This window comes from Ziziphus jujuba, chromosome 1, assembly GCF_031755915.1.
Source record: "Ziziphus jujuba cultivar Dongzao chromosome 1, ASM3175591v1".
Classification (NCBI taxonomy): domain Eukaryota; kingdom Viridiplantae; phylum Streptophyta; class Magnoliopsida; order Rosales; family Rhamnaceae; genus Ziziphus; species Ziziphus jujuba.
Genome location: NC_083379.1, coordinates 19,298,261 through 19,316,066, shown reverse-complemented (window position 1 = coordinate 19,316,066; position 17,806 = coordinate 19,298,261). Strand labels below are relative to the sequence as shown.

General features: G+C 35.8%; 3 protein-coding genes across 5 annotated transcripts; all 3 read right to left on the bottom strand.

Annotated features, from left to right (window-relative positions):
• Positions 1 to 330: 330 nt before the first annotated feature.
• Positions 331 to 4,226, bottom strand: LOC107422260 (disease resistance RPP13-like protein 4). Of its 3 annotated transcripts, XM_060812710.1 has the most exons (3): positions 2,934 to 4,226; positions 2,776 to 2,842; positions 331 to 2,577 (listed from the first exon to the last, which is right to left on the bottom strand). In XM_060812710.1, the coding sequence occupies exons 1-3, from the start codon at positions 2,951 to 2,953 to the stop codon at positions 505 to 507; spliced, it is 2,160 nt and encodes a 719-aa protein (XP_060668693.1). In that variant the 5' UTR covers positions 2,954 to 4,226; the 3' UTR covers positions 331 to 504. The 3 variants fall into 3 exon arrangements, with proteins under 3 accessions (XP_060668693.1, XP_048325044.2, XP_060668697.1); XM_048469087.2 differs by having other exon boundaries at positions 331 to 2,842; positions 2,934 to 4,225; XM_060812714.1 differs by lacking the exon at positions 2,776 to 2,842 and having other exon boundaries at positions 2,934 to 4,224.
• Positions 4,227 to 4,675: 449 nt separating this feature from the next.
• LOC107422203 (uncharacterized) lies at positions 4,676 to 6,721 on the bottom strand. The gene has a single exon (XM_060812004.1). It carries the CDS (start codon positions 6,719 to 6,721, stop codon positions 4,676 to 4,678), a length of 2,046 nt encoding a protein of 681 aa, XP_060667987.1.
• A 3,409-nt stretch (positions 6,722 to 10,130) lies between these two features.
• LOC107422245 (putative disease resistance protein At4g19050) lies at positions 10,131 to 17,731 on the bottom strand. Its single transcript, XM_016031669.4, has 2 exons — positions 17,591 to 17,731; positions 10,131 to 14,446 (listed from the first exon to the last, which is right to left on the bottom strand). The coding sequence occupies exon 2, from the start codon at positions 14,442 to 14,444 to the stop codon at positions 10,551 to 10,553; it is 3,894 nt and encodes a 1,297-aa protein (XP_015887155.3). The 5' UTR covers positions 14,445 to 14,446; positions 17,591 to 17,731; the 3' UTR covers positions 10,131 to 10,550.
• Between the last annotated feature and the right edge of the window lie 75 nt (positions 17,732 to 17,806).

Sequence of the window (17,806 nt, the reverse complement as noted above, 5' to 3'; positions counted from 1 at the left end):
GATATGAAAGGTAAACTGCAAATCTCCGGAAAATTCAAAGGTATAGGTTAAAAAAATAGTTATTAATGTTGGAGAGTAAAAAATAGCTTTTTACTTGATGAATTGTTCTTCATCGTGGCAACCTACCTTCTCAATTGCCCTACCAGAAGAAATGACTGACTATACTCATATTGTGCATTACTAAATAGAATTAATAAATCAACTAATTTACCAAAATAATTAAACCACAATAATGAATTTTGTTCATTTTAAAGGCCAAATTGGATCATATATATAAACTGCACCAGAAAGTCCTAACGAGATTAGTGGTAATTTGGTACCTTATCAAAATTTAAAATTCTAAAAATGTAGATTCGAATACTACTACTTTTGCATTACAACCCACTTAAAAAATTTACACTTATAACTTGATAGAAATCAAAGAATAAGAATATGATCATTCCAAAGAAAAAAGATCAAATTAGTTACTAACACTAACCAATTTCCTAGTAACCAATTCATGCTTTAATTTGTATGATCTTCTGCTTTTTCCCATACTCCATTCTGATCGCATGGAAAGAAACTAAGTTTAGGACATTTGAATTTCTCTAAGTACACCAAGTTGGGAAACAAAGCCTGCACTTCTCGCCACTCAATCTGCAATTTACTTAAGAATTTCAAGCGCAAAACCTTGACACTACTCCATGGCGATGTGGAACACTCCTGCCCCAGATCCCCGAGTACTCCTCCTCTGATATACAGCTTCTTTAGCTGCTTCAGCCGATCCGGCACCAACCACTCAGGCATTGTAGATTCAGGGAAATAATGGAGGTCCAGCTTCTCTAATAGAACAGGAAGTGAGGGAGAAGAAAAAGAAGGAAGCGTTCTTGGAACCGATCGCATTGAGTAAATAGTAGTGATCATCCTCTGGATGTTCCTTTTGGGAGCAGACGAGCCATAAATCCTTGACCAAGATATTGACAACGACCTCAGCTTTTTGAACTGTTCCAAACAGCTTAGTTCTTGCACTTGATCTGTCAGAGAAGAGCTTTTATCCATATGGATTCTCAACGTCTTTAGCTTCTCCAATTTTGCCAAATCCTTCAACTTACAGTGGTCCTGGTCTTCTCCCGAGCTTGGTTTTTTTCCAACCACGAAGCCTTTGAGGACTTGGAGTTCTGAAAGCAAAGCAAGTCCTCTAGGCATGCGGCTTATCAAGAAGCATTCATACATGTCCAAGTGCGTCAGCTTATCCAGCGATCCAATCCCATCTGGGAGTTTCTCTAAATCTCTGCACCCATTAAGGTTCAGAATCCTCAGATTCCTAAGCTTGCAAATTGAATCAGGAAGCTCTGTGATTCTGGACACTCCCCTAAGGCTTAAGTACCTAAGCTGTTTCATTTTCTTCAAGCCCTTCAAGAACCCACTGTCTTCTGCTTCAATAACATGCTTGACCGAGCTTTGCCACCTACCCAGCTGAAGTACTTTCACATACTTCATCTTTGAGAACCAGTCTTGCCTGAAACCAAAATTGGTCTCACTCACATTGAACAGTGTCTGAACATTTTCCTGTTTCAAATTGAAATTATTGGTTAGCTCCTCCATAGATGATCTTTCTTTGGTTCTTACTAAAAATGCCCTCCGCGAATCAGTGAATTTTGCGGTGGGATTTCTATCACTGTCAAAGTCAACAAACCCTGCTCTCTCAGCAAGATTGATTACAGCATAACGAATTAAAGGGTTCATCTTGCAGCTGTCAGCTCCTGGCCTCCTCTTCTTGTAGACGGGCTCGATGATTCGTTTCGCAATGAGATCTTTGAAATACCCATATCCAATCTGCTCCACAGTTTTGCCTCCTTGATCCGTAATGGATGAGGAGAAGTCTATGAATCCCTCTCCAACCCACCAATGGACCAAAACTTTCTTCTTTATAATTGCGTTTTCAGGGAAAACAGAGAAGCACAGCAAACAGAGCTTCAATGTAACATCTAGACCATTGTAGATTGCCTGAATTTCTTCGAAAGTTGATACCTCCGCGATTTCTCTCCCGATGTTTACGACCGGCAATTGGACCGGGAAATTAACTATCCCTTGTCTTGTCATGGACGAGGTAGCACTTTTAAAGCTCTCTGATTCCAGATCAGCTGAGGGGGCCAGCTCAGGTTGTGAACATATCGAATTCTTCAAATCCGATATGATTTTGTGAACCTTGAGAAGTTTATCCAGCTGAACCTCAAATTTGGTTCTGACAGTGTTATCCAAGGACGACGACGACGTATTCATTCTCTCTTTAAAACCATCGTCCAACCTCTGGAATACTAAACCTTTTATTTCAGAGTTGACGAGAGCTTCCCATCGCTCCAGCTTCCCACATGCCTTGTAGATATAGTTGACATCTCTCTGAATTTCATCAAACACTGCATGCAAATTTGAGTAGTTCCCGGAATCCTCCTCGGTTACGCTGCTGCCGGCATCGTCCGCCGCGGAGACGGTGATGATGTTGCCATTGCCGTTGTGGGTTTCTTCAGGTGGAGGAAGGAATTGCTTTCCGTTTGATAAATGCCGCTTAAATTCTGGCATGACAACTTCTCTGAGTACCTGAAATGGCGTCTTTTGCTCAGGTTTCAAGTAGGAAAGAAGCTCAATAGACACATATGGAGATTCAAAGGAAGAACTAGGAGAAGAACAGCCTCTTTTGGATGCGGTAGACATTACAAATAGCAAATTAAGGAATGTCAAAAGAAAAAATACAAAAAGGCAAGGAAAAGATAGAAATCTATTCTGTATATTAAGTACAATGGTTTTAACTTGCTCTGTCTTTTCTTCCGTTCGAGTTGGGAACGACAAACCTCTCTCAGCTGACCTAAAAAGGAGAAAAATAAATAAATAAATAAAGAAGAGTTGGTAAAGTCCCGGCTCGTTAACTCAGTCAATCGGCTTGAAAAGGAATTTACCATGAACCACCTCGATTCATTCTTTTGTTGTATAAAATGGGGCCACCCTTCTGATGAAAAGTCAGGGCTCGTTAACTCAGTCAATGGGCTTAAGAGGAATTTACCATGAACCACCTCGATTCATTCTTATCTGGAGAATTTGGCCCCATAGCCATCAAAATAAGTGGGTAATGAAATCTATCCTCTCCTTTCCAGATTTTTTTAATATACCCCTTAATTTCAATTTTGCCCCCAATAAAAATAAAAAATTACTTTGCTTTTTTCCCTTAACAACCATTATAAAGAACCTTCCATACCTCTGCTCTCTTTGATCCTCTTTCCCCGAAAAACCCATAAGCTCATTGGAAAAAACACCTCCTGCTTCAATTTCCTAAAAATTGTAAGATCCGTTCCACAGAAGCTGGATCACATAACTATCAATTACAAACTGAATGATTCTTATCCCATTTTTATTTCGACGGTCCAAAACCAGTCAGAAGAAAAGGGATGCTCTTTAGTCACATTTCCATGCTTTTCTCTCATGAACGAAGATGTGCTGAAATATTCTGCAAGTGCCTTCATCAGTTGCACAAAAGTTAGCTTACCCCTGCTTTATTTTCATCTATGACCCACACTCCCATCAGCAAAAGAGACACGACAGTGACCACCCCGAGTCCCCACCACGATGAATCAGTCGACGATGGCGAAACCGAGCAGAACGAGAGAGTAGTCACGGGAAAAGTAGAGGAAGAGCCAGTCAACGAAGACAAGCAGGACATCAATCAGGTGGGTGAGGCTGGACATTCAGCATGAAATGTGGACTGTGGGATAGAAATAAGATAAGAAAAAGAGTATAGTTGGAATAATGAAAAAGAGATGGGTAGATAAAAAAAATTCAAAACGGAAAGGGTAATTTTTATTAACGCTTTCAAAAGAGGGGTATTGGGCCATACTCCCCCTTCTTATTTTGTATAAAATGGGGCCACCCTTCTGTTGAAAAGTCACCAAAAATATAGTCCAAAACTAACGATGAAAATCTTATTTCAAAGACTTGGAGAAGATTATGCACTCACCGTAGATGAAGACTGAAGTAGTCTAAAGTCTTTCGGGTGACCAAATTTAAAATAGCAGCCTAAAAGATCATATCACTTTCAATGAAGGTGGCCATGGTAAGAATCAAGCTTAAAGTCTTAACTAAACGAAAACAGAGAGTTCCGAGAAAGTGTCGAGAAAGTTGCAGATTAGTAGACTTCTTGTTTGAGGAAAGGAAACGGATTTTTTTTTTTTTTTTTAAGTTGAAATTATTTTGGTAATGAGGTGAATGTCAAATATATATTTTTTTTTTTATATAAAATGTACGTTTTGTAATTAACTCACCATATTATCAGAAACCTTTTTTTAACAACTTTTAATTTGATAACATGCATTCTGTCAAAACTCAAAAACTAATCAAGTCCCCTTTACTGAGATTAATTTATATCATGAACAAATAAAGTAATGTTAAAACACATTTCTATTTAATAGATGGTAGGCAAGCATACAAACCAGCAATCGAAATTAATGCTTCTTTTTTATAGTGAGATAAAGGAAGAAAACTTTGTATACAGAAGTTTTCCCATAAGTACTGACTAAAATAAAAGTCGTGCGGCAGAGTTACAAGAAAAGATAAATTTTTTAACGATAAAGAAAATACATGAAACATTACCAATAACTTTTTTTTCTTTTTCTTCTTCCACTTTTTGGATGAATTTGTTTCACCTTAATTACTTCACTCCAACCTTCTTTGTTCCAGCTTGCTGTTCATGCTCAAAGAACTGTGTTCCCAAGCCCAAATGATTCATTAGCAACCAAGTGATAGTCAAAAGTTCTCCACCCCTACTGGGTTGCTGGGCATGTACAATTGGCCTGCAATTAATAGCAGCATAGGACAATAATTCCAACCACACTCTGCTCATTAGTTTCCATCGATCTGTATCCAGATTTATAAGCTCTTTAGCTAGTATGCATCCATCAAACAACACGGATTTACTTACATTTCCTTTCACATCAGCTGGTCTGGATTTTGTTTCCACTTTCAAAATTCTACCGCAGGCTTCCATATGTTCACATCTTGAAAACTTATTGAAGTATCTATTAGCCTCTGCACAAGTATCTTGGAATGCTATGTGCCAATTTCCCATAACCGGTGCCACCATTGCTGGCTGTGCAACCATTATATAGAACATGTAATCTGAAAGGACCTTGCAAATTTCTTTACTACCATCATCTGGTAATTTTGTACTCTCGGCACTCAGATAGCAAATTTCAGTAGCTATATGCCAGACAAGTAAGCTTTCAGCATACTGAAACTCCAAGATGCTCCATTTGAGTTTGTTATAGCTGCTGGAATTCTGCAAGAGAGCCCAAATACCCCTCTGCGCACATGCTTCTACTGCAGCACTCAAGTTGTTTGCAGCCCGAGATTTCACTCGCAGCTCGTTGAAAATGAAGAGTTTTAGTTTTGTATCAACGGTCTTGGAGGATTGACACCACCAGATTTTCACGTTTTCAAGAATTCCCTTGCAATATAGATAGCCACCCAATGTGTAAAGGCACTTTGGACGTTCATCTAAACAATAGTTTATGATATTGTACTGTGAGACCGAACCCGACCACCTCGATTTTTTCAGAATAATTGAGGGAACACATTTTCTCAAGCTGCTATTGAGGATGATAAGTGTCCAATCAGAAAAAATAAGCTTAAAGACAGATATCATATCTTGCGCCATTGCTCCGCTGAGCAAGGAATAAGTGAGGACGGTGTCAAACTTGGGAGACATATTGTATTTCTCAGCAGCACAGTAAAACAACAAAAAGGCACCAAAAACAGAACAGCTACTTAAAAATCGAATGGTATATCCAAATTTGTTACGCACCACAACAATCTTGGTGTGAAGAACATCGTAGATGAAGTTGAGCTCGTTCTCTACTAATCTAAACGCTTCATCTGCAGATCTTCTGAGGAAGAAACTCCGGCTGGATTCTCGAACATTGGAGCTCAGAAGGATGCCAATGATAAGTCCCTTGAAGCTCTCAAAATGTTCATGCGCTTTCTCCAGCAGTTTGAACTCATCCGATTCTGAAATGTCCTGAGGATCAGCACAAGATGTAGGATCTTTATCATTCCCGGCAGTAGTGGTCGTTGTCTCAGCTGCCTGTGTTGGAATTGTTACTCGAACCCACCTTATTGAAGAGTAAACTGCCTCAGTTTTTTCATAGTCAGGTCCAGGATTAGGCTTTGGCCTGACAGTCTCGCCAAAATGTTCCAAGCTTGCAAGATACAGAGCAGCCGTTCTCTCGGCAAACTTAATAGTTCCGACGACCAATATTATGGCCGTTGGAAACCGTAGCTTGTTATCAGGAAGTGTCAAAAAGTAGCTGTAAAGAGCAGCAAGAAACTGCAAAATAAGGCCAAACAAGTGTCTGAGCCAGAATTCATTGTCCTCGAGAGCAAAAGATGTAATGCTATCCGGACCGCCGAGATGCAGCAAAAGAAAGGAAGCCCAGAATGCCAAAAAGTCTTGATGTCCTTCATGGTCACAATGGTTGCCTTGGCTTTTGGTGATGAGTCCGATAGCAACAGCAGCAATCCAATCGGCAAGCAAGTAAGCGAACCAGATGAACACGAGAAGCAATTTGCTTCTGCATCTTTGCCTGAAAGATGCAAAAAGCATCAGGAAAACCTGTAATACAAGGCTCACCAGAATACATACCCGGAGATCCCATGAATCCCACAGCTTTTTCACCTTATTGGGAATGGGTAGCTCCATATGCTTTAATTTGATATTTCCTCCTACCTGGTTTCCTTTCTTCCTCAAATCTTTTTATAATATTCCAATCCAATAACAAGTAGCCGACAAATTCTTCATTTCGTGTGAGTCACTGAACAATGAAAACGTATACAGCATGAATATTTTACAGTTTTTAGGCAATTTTAATTGGGATTTTAGGATTCATACTTGGAAGTTTCCTAAATGAATGTTTCTTCTTGATGCTATATTGCTACTATTGTAGTCTTGGTCGTCGTTTTCGTCAACGGTAACCCTGAGCACCAGCCCCACCAAAAAAAAAAAAAAAAAAAAATGTTAGCCGCTTAATTAACCTTATTATTGGAAGATAAAAATTAGTCACTTTACTTGTTTTGCTCCCAAATTAAATATTTATCATGTTTGTATCTGAGATCAATAGAGTCCACAAGCTTTTAAAATTTTAAATTGCTAATTTACTCCTTCCTTATTTTCAGAAAAACTTATGTTTACCATAAAAATATATATATATATATATATATACATATATATACACAATTGATGTCACCATAAATGATACACAATTAAGGCTAAAAACAGTTTTGTTATTCTCTTCGCGTTTCCTTAAAAAAAAAAAAAAAAAAAAACAATGTTTTAAAAAAATATATTTTGTTGTAATTTATTTTATACAATTTTTTTTTTCTCAAACTAACTATGAGAATGTCCCGGATTTGACTTTTAGGTTAAAAAAATAAATAAATAAATAAATTGTATATATGAATTTTATTAGAACAGTTCACACATATGTTTTGAACTTGAAATATATTATCTTATATATGACTAGATCTTTAAAAAAATCCTTAAGTTGTTTCATTTTAATTTAGAGTTCACTTTTCATATTGTCTTCACTATTTCCAAATTCTGGCTCGCCCTTAGCCAAAAAGCTTTGCATGTTTAAGAAGAACGTTTTAGTTGGTGTGCATACATTTACATTGTGTAGCTATATATTAATAAATATGCATGCCTCTAGTCATGGTATGATGTTGTGGGTATTGCCGTGTCAATTTCTTCGCACATTCTCATGGCTTACTGGGACCCAATTAAAAACCAACCACAAAAAAAGAAAAAAAAAAAAAAAGAAAAAAGAAGAAGCTCCCATTCTGCATTTTAATATATTTAATCTAGACAAATTAAGGAAAAAATTTAAAAAAAAGAAGACCTTATTGGTAAATGAATTTTATTAGAATAATCCGCATGTATTTTTTTAATTTAAAATATATTTTTCTTATATAGGCCTAAATCCTTTTTCGAAAAAAATTCTTTAATTTTTATTTTATTGTAAGTAAAAGTTCAGTTATTAAACATTTATAAGCAGACTTTATAGTTTTTTTTTTTAAAAAAAAAAAAACTAAAATATATAGTTACGATGTACCTAGCAGTGCATTTTGGCTTTGTAGTTTTGAAAATTTTATAAATTGTCTCCACCATTTCCAAATTCTGACTCACATTCATTTTTTTCTTTCTTTTTTTTTTTTGTTTTTTTGTTTTTTTGTTTTTTTTTCTTTGGGTGATATACTGAGTCACATTCATATTAGTCAGATCTTTACATTATGTCGCTATAGGGTAATATATTTTTATGCCTCTAGTTAAGGTCTGTGTAGCAATAGGGTAACATATTTTTATGCATATAGTCAAGGTCTGATTTAGCAAGTTCCACACACATTCTTATGGCTTACTGGGAAGCACCAAGAACTGACTTTTTGTCCTATTCTGCATTAATTTATTTACTTTTGCAAGTTGTATTGTTTTGCCCCTAGCTTTTTGAATTTCTTTTGAGTATTAAATTTTAAAAGATTAAGTTAAAATAACTAATTTGATTTATATAAATAGATAATAGCCCCCTCGGTTAACTTATCTACAGAAATTTGTATTTGTTGTAAAATTATAATCCAAATTTGAGATTTTTTATTAATTTAAAAAAAAAATATATATATATATATATATATATACTGATCCATATATATAGTTTCATTATACATTTAAATGACAACTATACCAAAAAAATAAAAGAGGACAACTTTTCATGCTTAATATTTATTTTAATTAGTAACTTTTAGAATTTTTTGTACTTCTTTAATTTGACCTTTTTTTTTTTTTGGGAAATATTTTTCTTTTAATATTTAACTTTGTATGTGTACCTTCCATTTTCTAATTAGCCAAATACATTTTTTAAAATTATTTCTTCTATTTTTATAATCAATTAAAAAATTATAAATGTTTTCTTTTAACAATTACACAAAATTATTTTAAAACTCAAATAAAGATTCTTATATAATTATTATACTATTAACTATGATTAAATAATATTACATAGGGTGCAAAAAATAATTTGAACATAAAAAGTTTTTATAATATGCAAGTAGCGGCGTGGGCCCCAAATATACTTTTTGGCTGCGACCCTCCCAGTCAAAGTCTGACGCCTTGGTTATCGTAGTGTCAACTTCCCCGCACTCACTGGGAAACACCAAAAGAAGCTGACTTTGTCCTACCCTCCATTTTTTCTCACTTTTTGTATTTTTTTTGTTTTTTTTTTTTTTGTTTTTTTGTTTTTTTTTTTTTTTTTTGGTGGGTAATAGTGGAATTCGTGTGGTTGATTTTGGAGGGGAAAAAAGAAAAGAAAAAAAAAAAATCAACGTGTACATATATACATATAGAGAAAACATTGAATTATTAATTTAACAATTTTTTAATAATTCTGTTTATTACTAATTTTTTTATTATATTAAAAAAATAAATAATAATTTTTTTTTTTTTCAATGAGTATGTTTAAATATCTCGTCAAAGTTAAAAGAATATTAAAAAATGCTAAAAAAATTAAAGAAGAAACATTTTTTTTTTTTTTTGGCCGGGGATTAAATAACAAATGGTTCTCACAGGTCATCATAAGATCAGCCTGTTACGAAGATCCTGAATGAACATTGGTTTTTGTAAGGGATCCTCAATAAGAGAGTTATTTAACCATAAGACATCGGAATATAAATATTGGGGCTAGTCTACAAAGATGTTCTCGCCATTTGTACACGAAGAAATATGTCCCAACTCAACTCCAGTGCCATCCCATAACTACCAGCTCCACCTAAAACATGCACATAAACTTTGATTACTTGACACAAAAGAAATGCTCGATGCTACAATTTTGTATTTTCCATTCAACTGGTACTAGAGATCACAAGTTATAATACTGTTATACACCTGGAGAACAGGAAGCTACATAAAAAATACAGAGAGACAGAAAAATCAAAGAAGCTACATAAAAAATACAGAGAGACAGAAAAATCAAACTTGCAAATATCTACTGATACTTAGAGATGCAAAACTGGCAAAAAGAAGGCTGGAGTAGCTGACTGAAGCTTACAGTTCACTTCCACAAAAATTCAACATCAAAATCTTATGAGTTTAGAGGAATACTTTTTGTCCATCCAAGTTGAGGTTTCATTGCTCTACTCTGGCTGGCATCTCTTTAACATCAAATTTTCATAAATGTAATTAATCCACACTTATGAAGTTGCTATTTCCAGTACAATGACACAAAAAAATGTACAAGAATGAGCTAAATGCTTCTTCTACACATAAGAGGAGGACATATACACAACAAGACCAGAACAAGTAAAAAAATACAATACCAGCAATTTCAAAGTATTGGCTTACTCCACAATTTAAACTCCAAAATCTTTATGGTTCTTCTGCTCAACTGCATCAAATTCCTCAGCAATTCTGATATACCTGCATCATCGACAATACCAACTTGGGACATTCCTTAACATTTAAAGTCAATTGAGACAGCAATTGTATCTCAATGCTCCTCAAACTTGGGACATTCCTTAACATTTAAAGTCAATTGAGATGGCAATCGTATCCCAATGCTCCTCAACTCTGGCAGTTCAAATAGATGCAATGTTTGTAACTTCTGCAATACACGCCCTTCCATAGTCTCGCATCTGAATAAGGTTTCCAATTTATCACAGAATTTTACATGGAGAACTTCGAGGTTTTCAGGGAACTGTGAAGAAGAAAATACATTTACAATTACTGGACAACAATCCAGATATAAATGTTTAAGGTTCTTGAAGCCCTCAGTTCCACTGTAAAGATTCTTCAAACTAGGAAGGTTTGAGACCCATAAAATCTCTAAATTGCTCCCAAGTCTGATGTCCACCTCTTCTCCATCAAGAACACTTTCCATTTTGGTACATCTCTCTATCCAGCAGCCTCTCATTTCTGCCACATTGTCAGCACCTAAATCTGATAAGCAACTTATAGACTTGTTATCAACCAAAAACAAGTATTTAGTGTGCTTAAGGACACAGTCAAAACCACTGGGAAGGATATATGATCCATGGATTTCCAAAAGCCGAACATCTTCCACAGGAAAACAAAAATATCTAGTACGGAAATAGATATCTCTCATGAAAAGTCCATCTTTGGAAAAATTGATATCTCCATCTTCATCTTGCTTCATATGATGACCAACAACGATATGAAATTGCTTGAAATATGTTTTCCATAACTCAGGACTTTTCTCCAAACACTGGAAAATTTTGTTACCTCTTACAAATATGGTAGGCTTCTTACACTTCACAAGTTTACCAGTATACTTGAAAAGGCCGCATTGATCCCAGTTCAACTCTTCTGGTAGATACTTTATCTTTCCCAAGTCAATTTCAAGCACATCCTTCAAGTCTGGCAAATCAAGACGCTCCAGACAAGTTAACTCTGATATCTCATAAGGAAATTTCTTTATTCTGGTCCCTGAAAGATCGAGAACCTCCAGTTGAGTAAGTGAATTCAGATTCTGCAACTCTTCTAAGTTTGAGCAATCTTTCAATAGAAGCTGGTGGAGCCTGCAGTAAATATTTAGGGATGGCAACCTTTCAATTGCCGTTCCACAGAGATCAATATGCTCAAGATTTTTTAAGGCTTCCATACCTGGCACCGTCTTTAAGCCCGAACAACCTCTTAGTGTAAGCTTCCTGAGGTTGGTGAGGTTTGACAAGGATGGTAGAGTTGTAAGTGGGGTTCCTGATAAATCAAGAATTTGAAGGTCCTTCATACCTTCCAAGAATTGAGCCTTAGTTTCTTCTAAGGAGCATGCACCACATAGAACAAGCTCCTCAAGTTTTGAGAGATGTTCAAGGGGTGAAAGTATTTTTAAGCCAATGCAGTTTTGAAGTATGAGGTGACTGAGGTTGCTAGGCTTGCAAAGTGTTGGTAAGGACTCAATTTTAGTTTCAGAGAGGTTGAGGATCTGAAGGCCAAGCATTTTCTCAAAAGATTTAACTTCCTTAAATTTCAGAGATCTACAGCCTGAAACATCGACGACCTCTAGTTTCTCAAGAGCACTTAGGGATGGCAACTCCACCAACTTTACACAACCAGAAAGATAGAGCTTCTGAAGTCTTTTAAGTCCTCCCAAGTCAGGTAGGTTTTGCAAAAATGAACAACCTATTAGTGCCATCTGACGAAGGTTACCAAGGTTTGAAAGGGATGGTAATTCCTTGATTTTGGTTTTTGAAAAGTCAAGAATTTTAAGGAACCTCAGATGTTCAAAGGATTTGTCTTCAATTTCATATAAAGCACTGGAACCAGAAACATCCAGTATTTTGAGGTTTTTAAATGCTACTGTGGATGGCAATCTTCCGAGAAAAGAACAATTTTTCAAGAGGAGATCAGAAAGGTTGCTCATACTGGAAGGTAGTTGCCTAATTGCAGTTCCAGACAAATTAACCATTTGAAGGTCAACCTTGTTGTCTAAAGAGCCATCCTGAATTTCCTTTAAACCTTTAGCGTCTGAAACATCAAGAAGTTGAAGGCTAGATAATGTTTTCAGGCTGGGTAGTCTGGTCAAGGATGCACAGCCACTTAACCGGAGTCCAGTGAGCCTCTTAAGATTGTCAAGAGAAGGTAATCGATCAATTTTGGATTTGGAAAAATCAATCATTTGAAGCTTTTTCAATGGAGAAAAAGTTTCATCTTGGAGTTTGCTTAAAGAGACAGCACCTGATAGATCAATTACCTCAAGATTTACAAGTTCTTGAAGGCTTGGAAGCGTTTTCAAGCAAACACACTGTCTAAGGATAAGCCACCGCAATTTACTTCGGTTAAAAAGAGAAGGAGGTAATGATTCTATCTTGGGTGCAGAGAGATTAAAGCATTGAAGGTTTGGCAAGTTCTGAAAGAGATCATGAGGGATTTCATCCATTGAAGCAGCACCAGATACCTCAAGAACATGTAAGTTTACAAGTTCCCTGATACGATCAATTTTCTCCAATAGAACACAGCCTCGGAGCACCAGTACAACAAGCTTCTTCATGGTAGACAGCGGCAAGGGCAGATATGTGAACAGGGGATTGAATATACCAAAAACTTCAAGTCCATGAATGGGTTGGAAAAATGTTTCAGGAACTTCCTTAGAGAGATAACTTCCATCCATCATGAGTGCAGAGACTTTCTCCCAGTTTTTACGACCATAGGGTGATTTTATCATACCACTTGTGTGCATTAGCCTCCCAAATCCTTCCCAATGCTCATCTTTATCTTTGAAAGCATTAACCAGACCAAGGCTTGCAGTTTTAGTATATACAGAATGGCGATGATGAGTTATACAGGAAAATGCTTGATCCATGATAATGATATTATCCTTTTGCTTGCCCAGTATTCCATAATCTATGAGCTTCATTAAAACATCATGTCCCTGCTCATATGCCTTCTTAATTTGATCAAAGCATCCGAAATACCCTTCTATTATCCAATGGGTGATTAATTCATTGTAATGTGCCCCACCATGTCTAAGAAAATGTTGGATGCTATGCCAAAAGCAGTGATCTATAACATTCCTAGGCAACATGTCATACCAACAACATAGTAGCCGAGTTACGTGGTCAGCTTCTTTCCCATCATTTCCTGCTTCTTCCAGAATACTTTCCAACAAACAAGCCCCAGAGTCATGCTGTTCAATGTAGTTCAAGGCTTCTGTGATGGTAATTATTGTTGCCGGGATACCTTTGCTTATCTCATTTTCCATGGCTGCAATTTGACGTTCTATGTGAGGAGAGTCAAGGATTGATGTCTTGATTCTTTCTTTCAATAATTTTTTTGACTCGTGCTGAGACAAGGTTTTTATCTGATGCAGCCTTCTGTTGCGGCTCTCAGTCTCATTCTTGAATCCTTCAGAAGCAAGTTGGTCACGAGTTTCTTCTGTGGTCATAAGAACCTTAAAGAAATTGTGCTCATTCAGTCCCAGGTGGTGAAGATCAGACATAATCTCTCTTTCATGTTTTTGAAGAACATCATCTAGAATTAGTAGAAAAAATTTGTTTTCTTGACTTTTTTCATGTCCTGATTTTTCACGCTTTACAGTTGCCTCTTCTTTAAGCGTTGTAGAAATTTTGAGTTTCAAGTTTTCCAAGGTCTCTTCCTTTTCATCCTCCTCATCGTCTTCCCACTCCTCATTAGAGAGTAGAGACAACTGGCGGGCAATTCTCTCATGAAGAGTCCTCCTATTATATTTTTTATTTAGATAGACCCAAATAGTCCTGTTGGTTAAGCCCACACTCATGGCGTGCTCGCTTATCTCTTTTGCCATCCACGTCTTCCCTACTCCATGTTTCCCAAGAAGAATGATCGATGTTACATTGTTGTTTTGTAGCAGTAGTAGAATCTCATCCATTTCCGCTTTCTTAGAGTCCATTTCTGGTAACATAATACAATCACGCGTTAAAATTTATTAAGAAAATTTCAATAATTCCAGAAAGACAATTCCAGCTATTTTTACATATTCAAATATCTATTTGACTTTGCATAACTCAAACATGCACCAAAACAACATTCTTTAAGCTGTGGAAATATGTATCTTTCCAAAAAGGGTTTATTATGGAAAATTGGTCCCATGCCTTTAACTTAATGTCATTTTCACCTATACCAATTTCACCATTGAATTTTGTGCGTATGACAAATTAGGCCACTTTATAACTAATTTCCATTTAACCTGTATAGGCGCTGACACGCCTGTAAGTATAAAGTTTGCCTCTGAATTGCAACTGACAGACATACTTTCTTTTTTTTTTTCCAATGACCAGTTTTTTGGTTATATAAGCCTGTAGTTTTTTCTTACAAATATGGTTCCAAAGCCATATAGTTTTTAATTATGCTCTTTGATTCACATGTAAGCTACTTGTGTCAAACTTGTAGTAATTGTTTTCCAGATTCAATAAATAATTTAGGTGTTACATGTCACAGGTTTGAAGTTCATGGACAAAGGATGACCTTATTATTTTTTTCTTAAAAAAAAAAACAGAAAAAAAGAAAGAGGAAGAAGGAAAAGGAACAATGATTACATTGGTGTGGTTTGATCTGAAAGGGACATACATTGTGCTACTTTAAGAGGAAAGGAAAATAATTCATGATATGTGATCAAAAAATTTGACCTCACTTGGATTTTAGTGGTCTTTTATTTTCACTTTGATAATGAAAGATAGAAGATTTCTTGCTAAATGACCTCTTCATATGCAATATGATGATTTCTAGCAACTCATTTCAAAATCCTTAAGCTGTGTTTGCTTGGATGGAAGGATGGAAGACCGGAAAAAAGGAAAGGGGAGAAGGGAAAAACTTGAGGGATAAATCCAAAACAAGCCTTCCATAATTGGAGGGATTAGATGTGGAAATATTTGGTGATTAACATAAGCAGTATAACTACCATCAAAACCCATGTAAAATTTTGTTTATGTTTATTTACAACTAATACTAATGGCAAAGAAGTAAGTTAGAAATTAATTTTATTTTTTTTGGGTTCTTTTCACTTTATTAATACCAAAGAGGGATTATAATTTTTTTTCCATTTTTCCATCCCTTCTACTCTGTCCATCCTTGCTATTTACCTCCTTCCCACCAAACTAAGGCTAATACTAACCCAAAAAGAAGCTGACAGGACTTTAATACAGCCAAATCTGTTAAAGCATAAGACTTCTTTTTCTTCTACACCTTTGCTGATGCCCATATGGGCACCGCAATTCTTTTTCTCTAATTAGCTTTTAGAATTGCTTAAGCGTGGATATGTTAATTCCTACTGAAGATGGGTAAAATAGACAAGAAAATTATGAGTTTCCACCACACAAAGAAACAATCATCCAAGGAAAAGAAAAGAGGCAGAAGAATGTGTTTTGGGTGCATCAATGTAATGCTAATTGGACTGCCATATTGCTACTCGACAATCTAAATAACTAATAAAGAGCGTTTCGAGTAGCCATGAAACTACTAAAGGGTGTGTCAAGTAGTTATGGAAGAAAGGGTTAGGATTTTTATTTTTTATTATATATATATATATATATATATTTTAATGAATAGTCACACAAAGAAAATGACGTAAAAATGGAAGTGGAGGAATATGCTTGCAAGATGTCATGAAACAGAGGACGAATAAGAGTTCTATGATCTTCTCCTCCCGACTCTTTACTTTACCTCAAGGTTTATAAGTAATTGTGGTTAGAATTCGTCATGCCCCTTCTAAAATAGTAATTTAGTTCAAATAACCCAAAAACATTGATAAGGTCACCCCTGCTTGTAGAACTTGAGGTTGAGGTTGGCCATGTCGGTATCCCAACATAGAAGTTCAAATTTTGGTCACTACAGCAAAGACAGTCTCTAGGCATCTTAATTTCTCACCAGTTTTCATATCGGTTCCCTTTATTCTCTTGTTTTATATACAATTCAAAAGGTCTAATTTATTATCAACTTAAACCAATATTCTGGACAATCCTAAAAATATATAGATAATTTTCATTTATTTAAGAATAAGCAAACTAATATCAACCTAAACTACATAATCTAACCTAGTTATAGCTCAAAACTTTTAGCGGCATATGCTTTCATAGTGCTGCATGCAGGTGGGTCAAGCCTTTACCAAAATCAACACCTTACTGTTGCAGCAATGTTAAACAAATAACTTGAAAAGGGTAGACGGGCCTTGGAATTTGTTAGATAACTTAATCATGCCTTTTAGATCTATTTTAACATGATCATGCCTTTTTAAATCTATTCTAACATGATCATGCCTTTTTAAATCTATGATAGATTTCTTAACTGGGCCAAAAGGACCAAATCTATATCAATGTTAAACAAAGATTGACTGCAGATTTATAGTGTCAGGGAAATCCTGGTCAATAAACAGTATTAATTTCCATCTTTCTACTACGATAATAAACAAGTCACAGTTGGTTTCAACAAGGCCAAAACAAAGAAAGAGGAATACAAATGTTACTGAAACAAGTGCACATATAGCAGCGGCAAATATGATCTCCTTGTGAAATGAAATCACAAAGGGACTGATAGTACATAGTCCTGAAACAGTTCCAGAAATCTCGCCTACAATTCTTTCTTTTTTTTTTTTTTGGAAAAAAAATATCATTCAAGAACAGAAGAATCTATTCAAACCTTCTTTCCATTTGCTTTTTCTGATAAAATGCTTGATATATCTGGAAATGAGTTTCATTCACAAACAAATCTCACATCAAATAACAAAGATTTATGAAATTCAGTACAGTCTACTCTGTTTATTATATCATCCCATTAAGCATCATTTTACCAACACCATGTAAGGGTAACAACAATTAAAACTTGAAAAAAATAAAAACAAAGAAAAGAGAGAAAAATCCACACCATTTTCTTAAAATTTATATATATGTATATTTGGGTTCTGAGCTTTATATAGGTTGTTACCAAACGTGAGGTCAGCCTAGTACTGAACGGGTGTATATTTGCAACATATCCGGCCATAACGAAACCAAAATCAAGTTAAACGATCAAACTAATCAATCAAGAATGCAAAGCAAAGATTACCTTAACCTGGTTGGGCTGACCGAATTTGAAAGCTGGAAACAGCAATGAGAGATTGGAGGAGATTCAGAGTCTTCTTCTTCCACAACCACACACTTCTTCTTAGTCGTCTTAGTCGTCTCTCCCACGGGTCAACAACAAGCAGTCTTTCAACACCCACCACCAAATTTAACGTCTACTGCTCCTTGGGTTGTTGGGCCTGAGCCACTGGGCCACGCC

Excerpts from the sequence above, each read along its gene's own strand:
- LOC107422260 (XM_048469087.2), bottom strand. The coding sequence starts at position 2,953 with ATGAATCGAGGTGGTTCATG. Across the intron at positions 2,843-2,933 it reads ATGAATCGAGGTGGTTCATG|GTCAGCTGAGAGAGGTTTGT; the intron begins GTAAATTCCTTT and ends TCTCCTTTTTAG.
- LOC107422245 (XM_016031669.4), bottom strand. The coding sequence starts at position 14,444 with ATGGACTCTAAGAAAGCGGAAATGGATGAGATTCTACTACTGCTACAA.
- LOC107422203 (XM_060812004.1), bottom strand. The coding sequence starts at position 6,721 with ATGGAGCTACCCATTCCCAATAAGGTGAAAAAGCTGTGGGATTCATGG.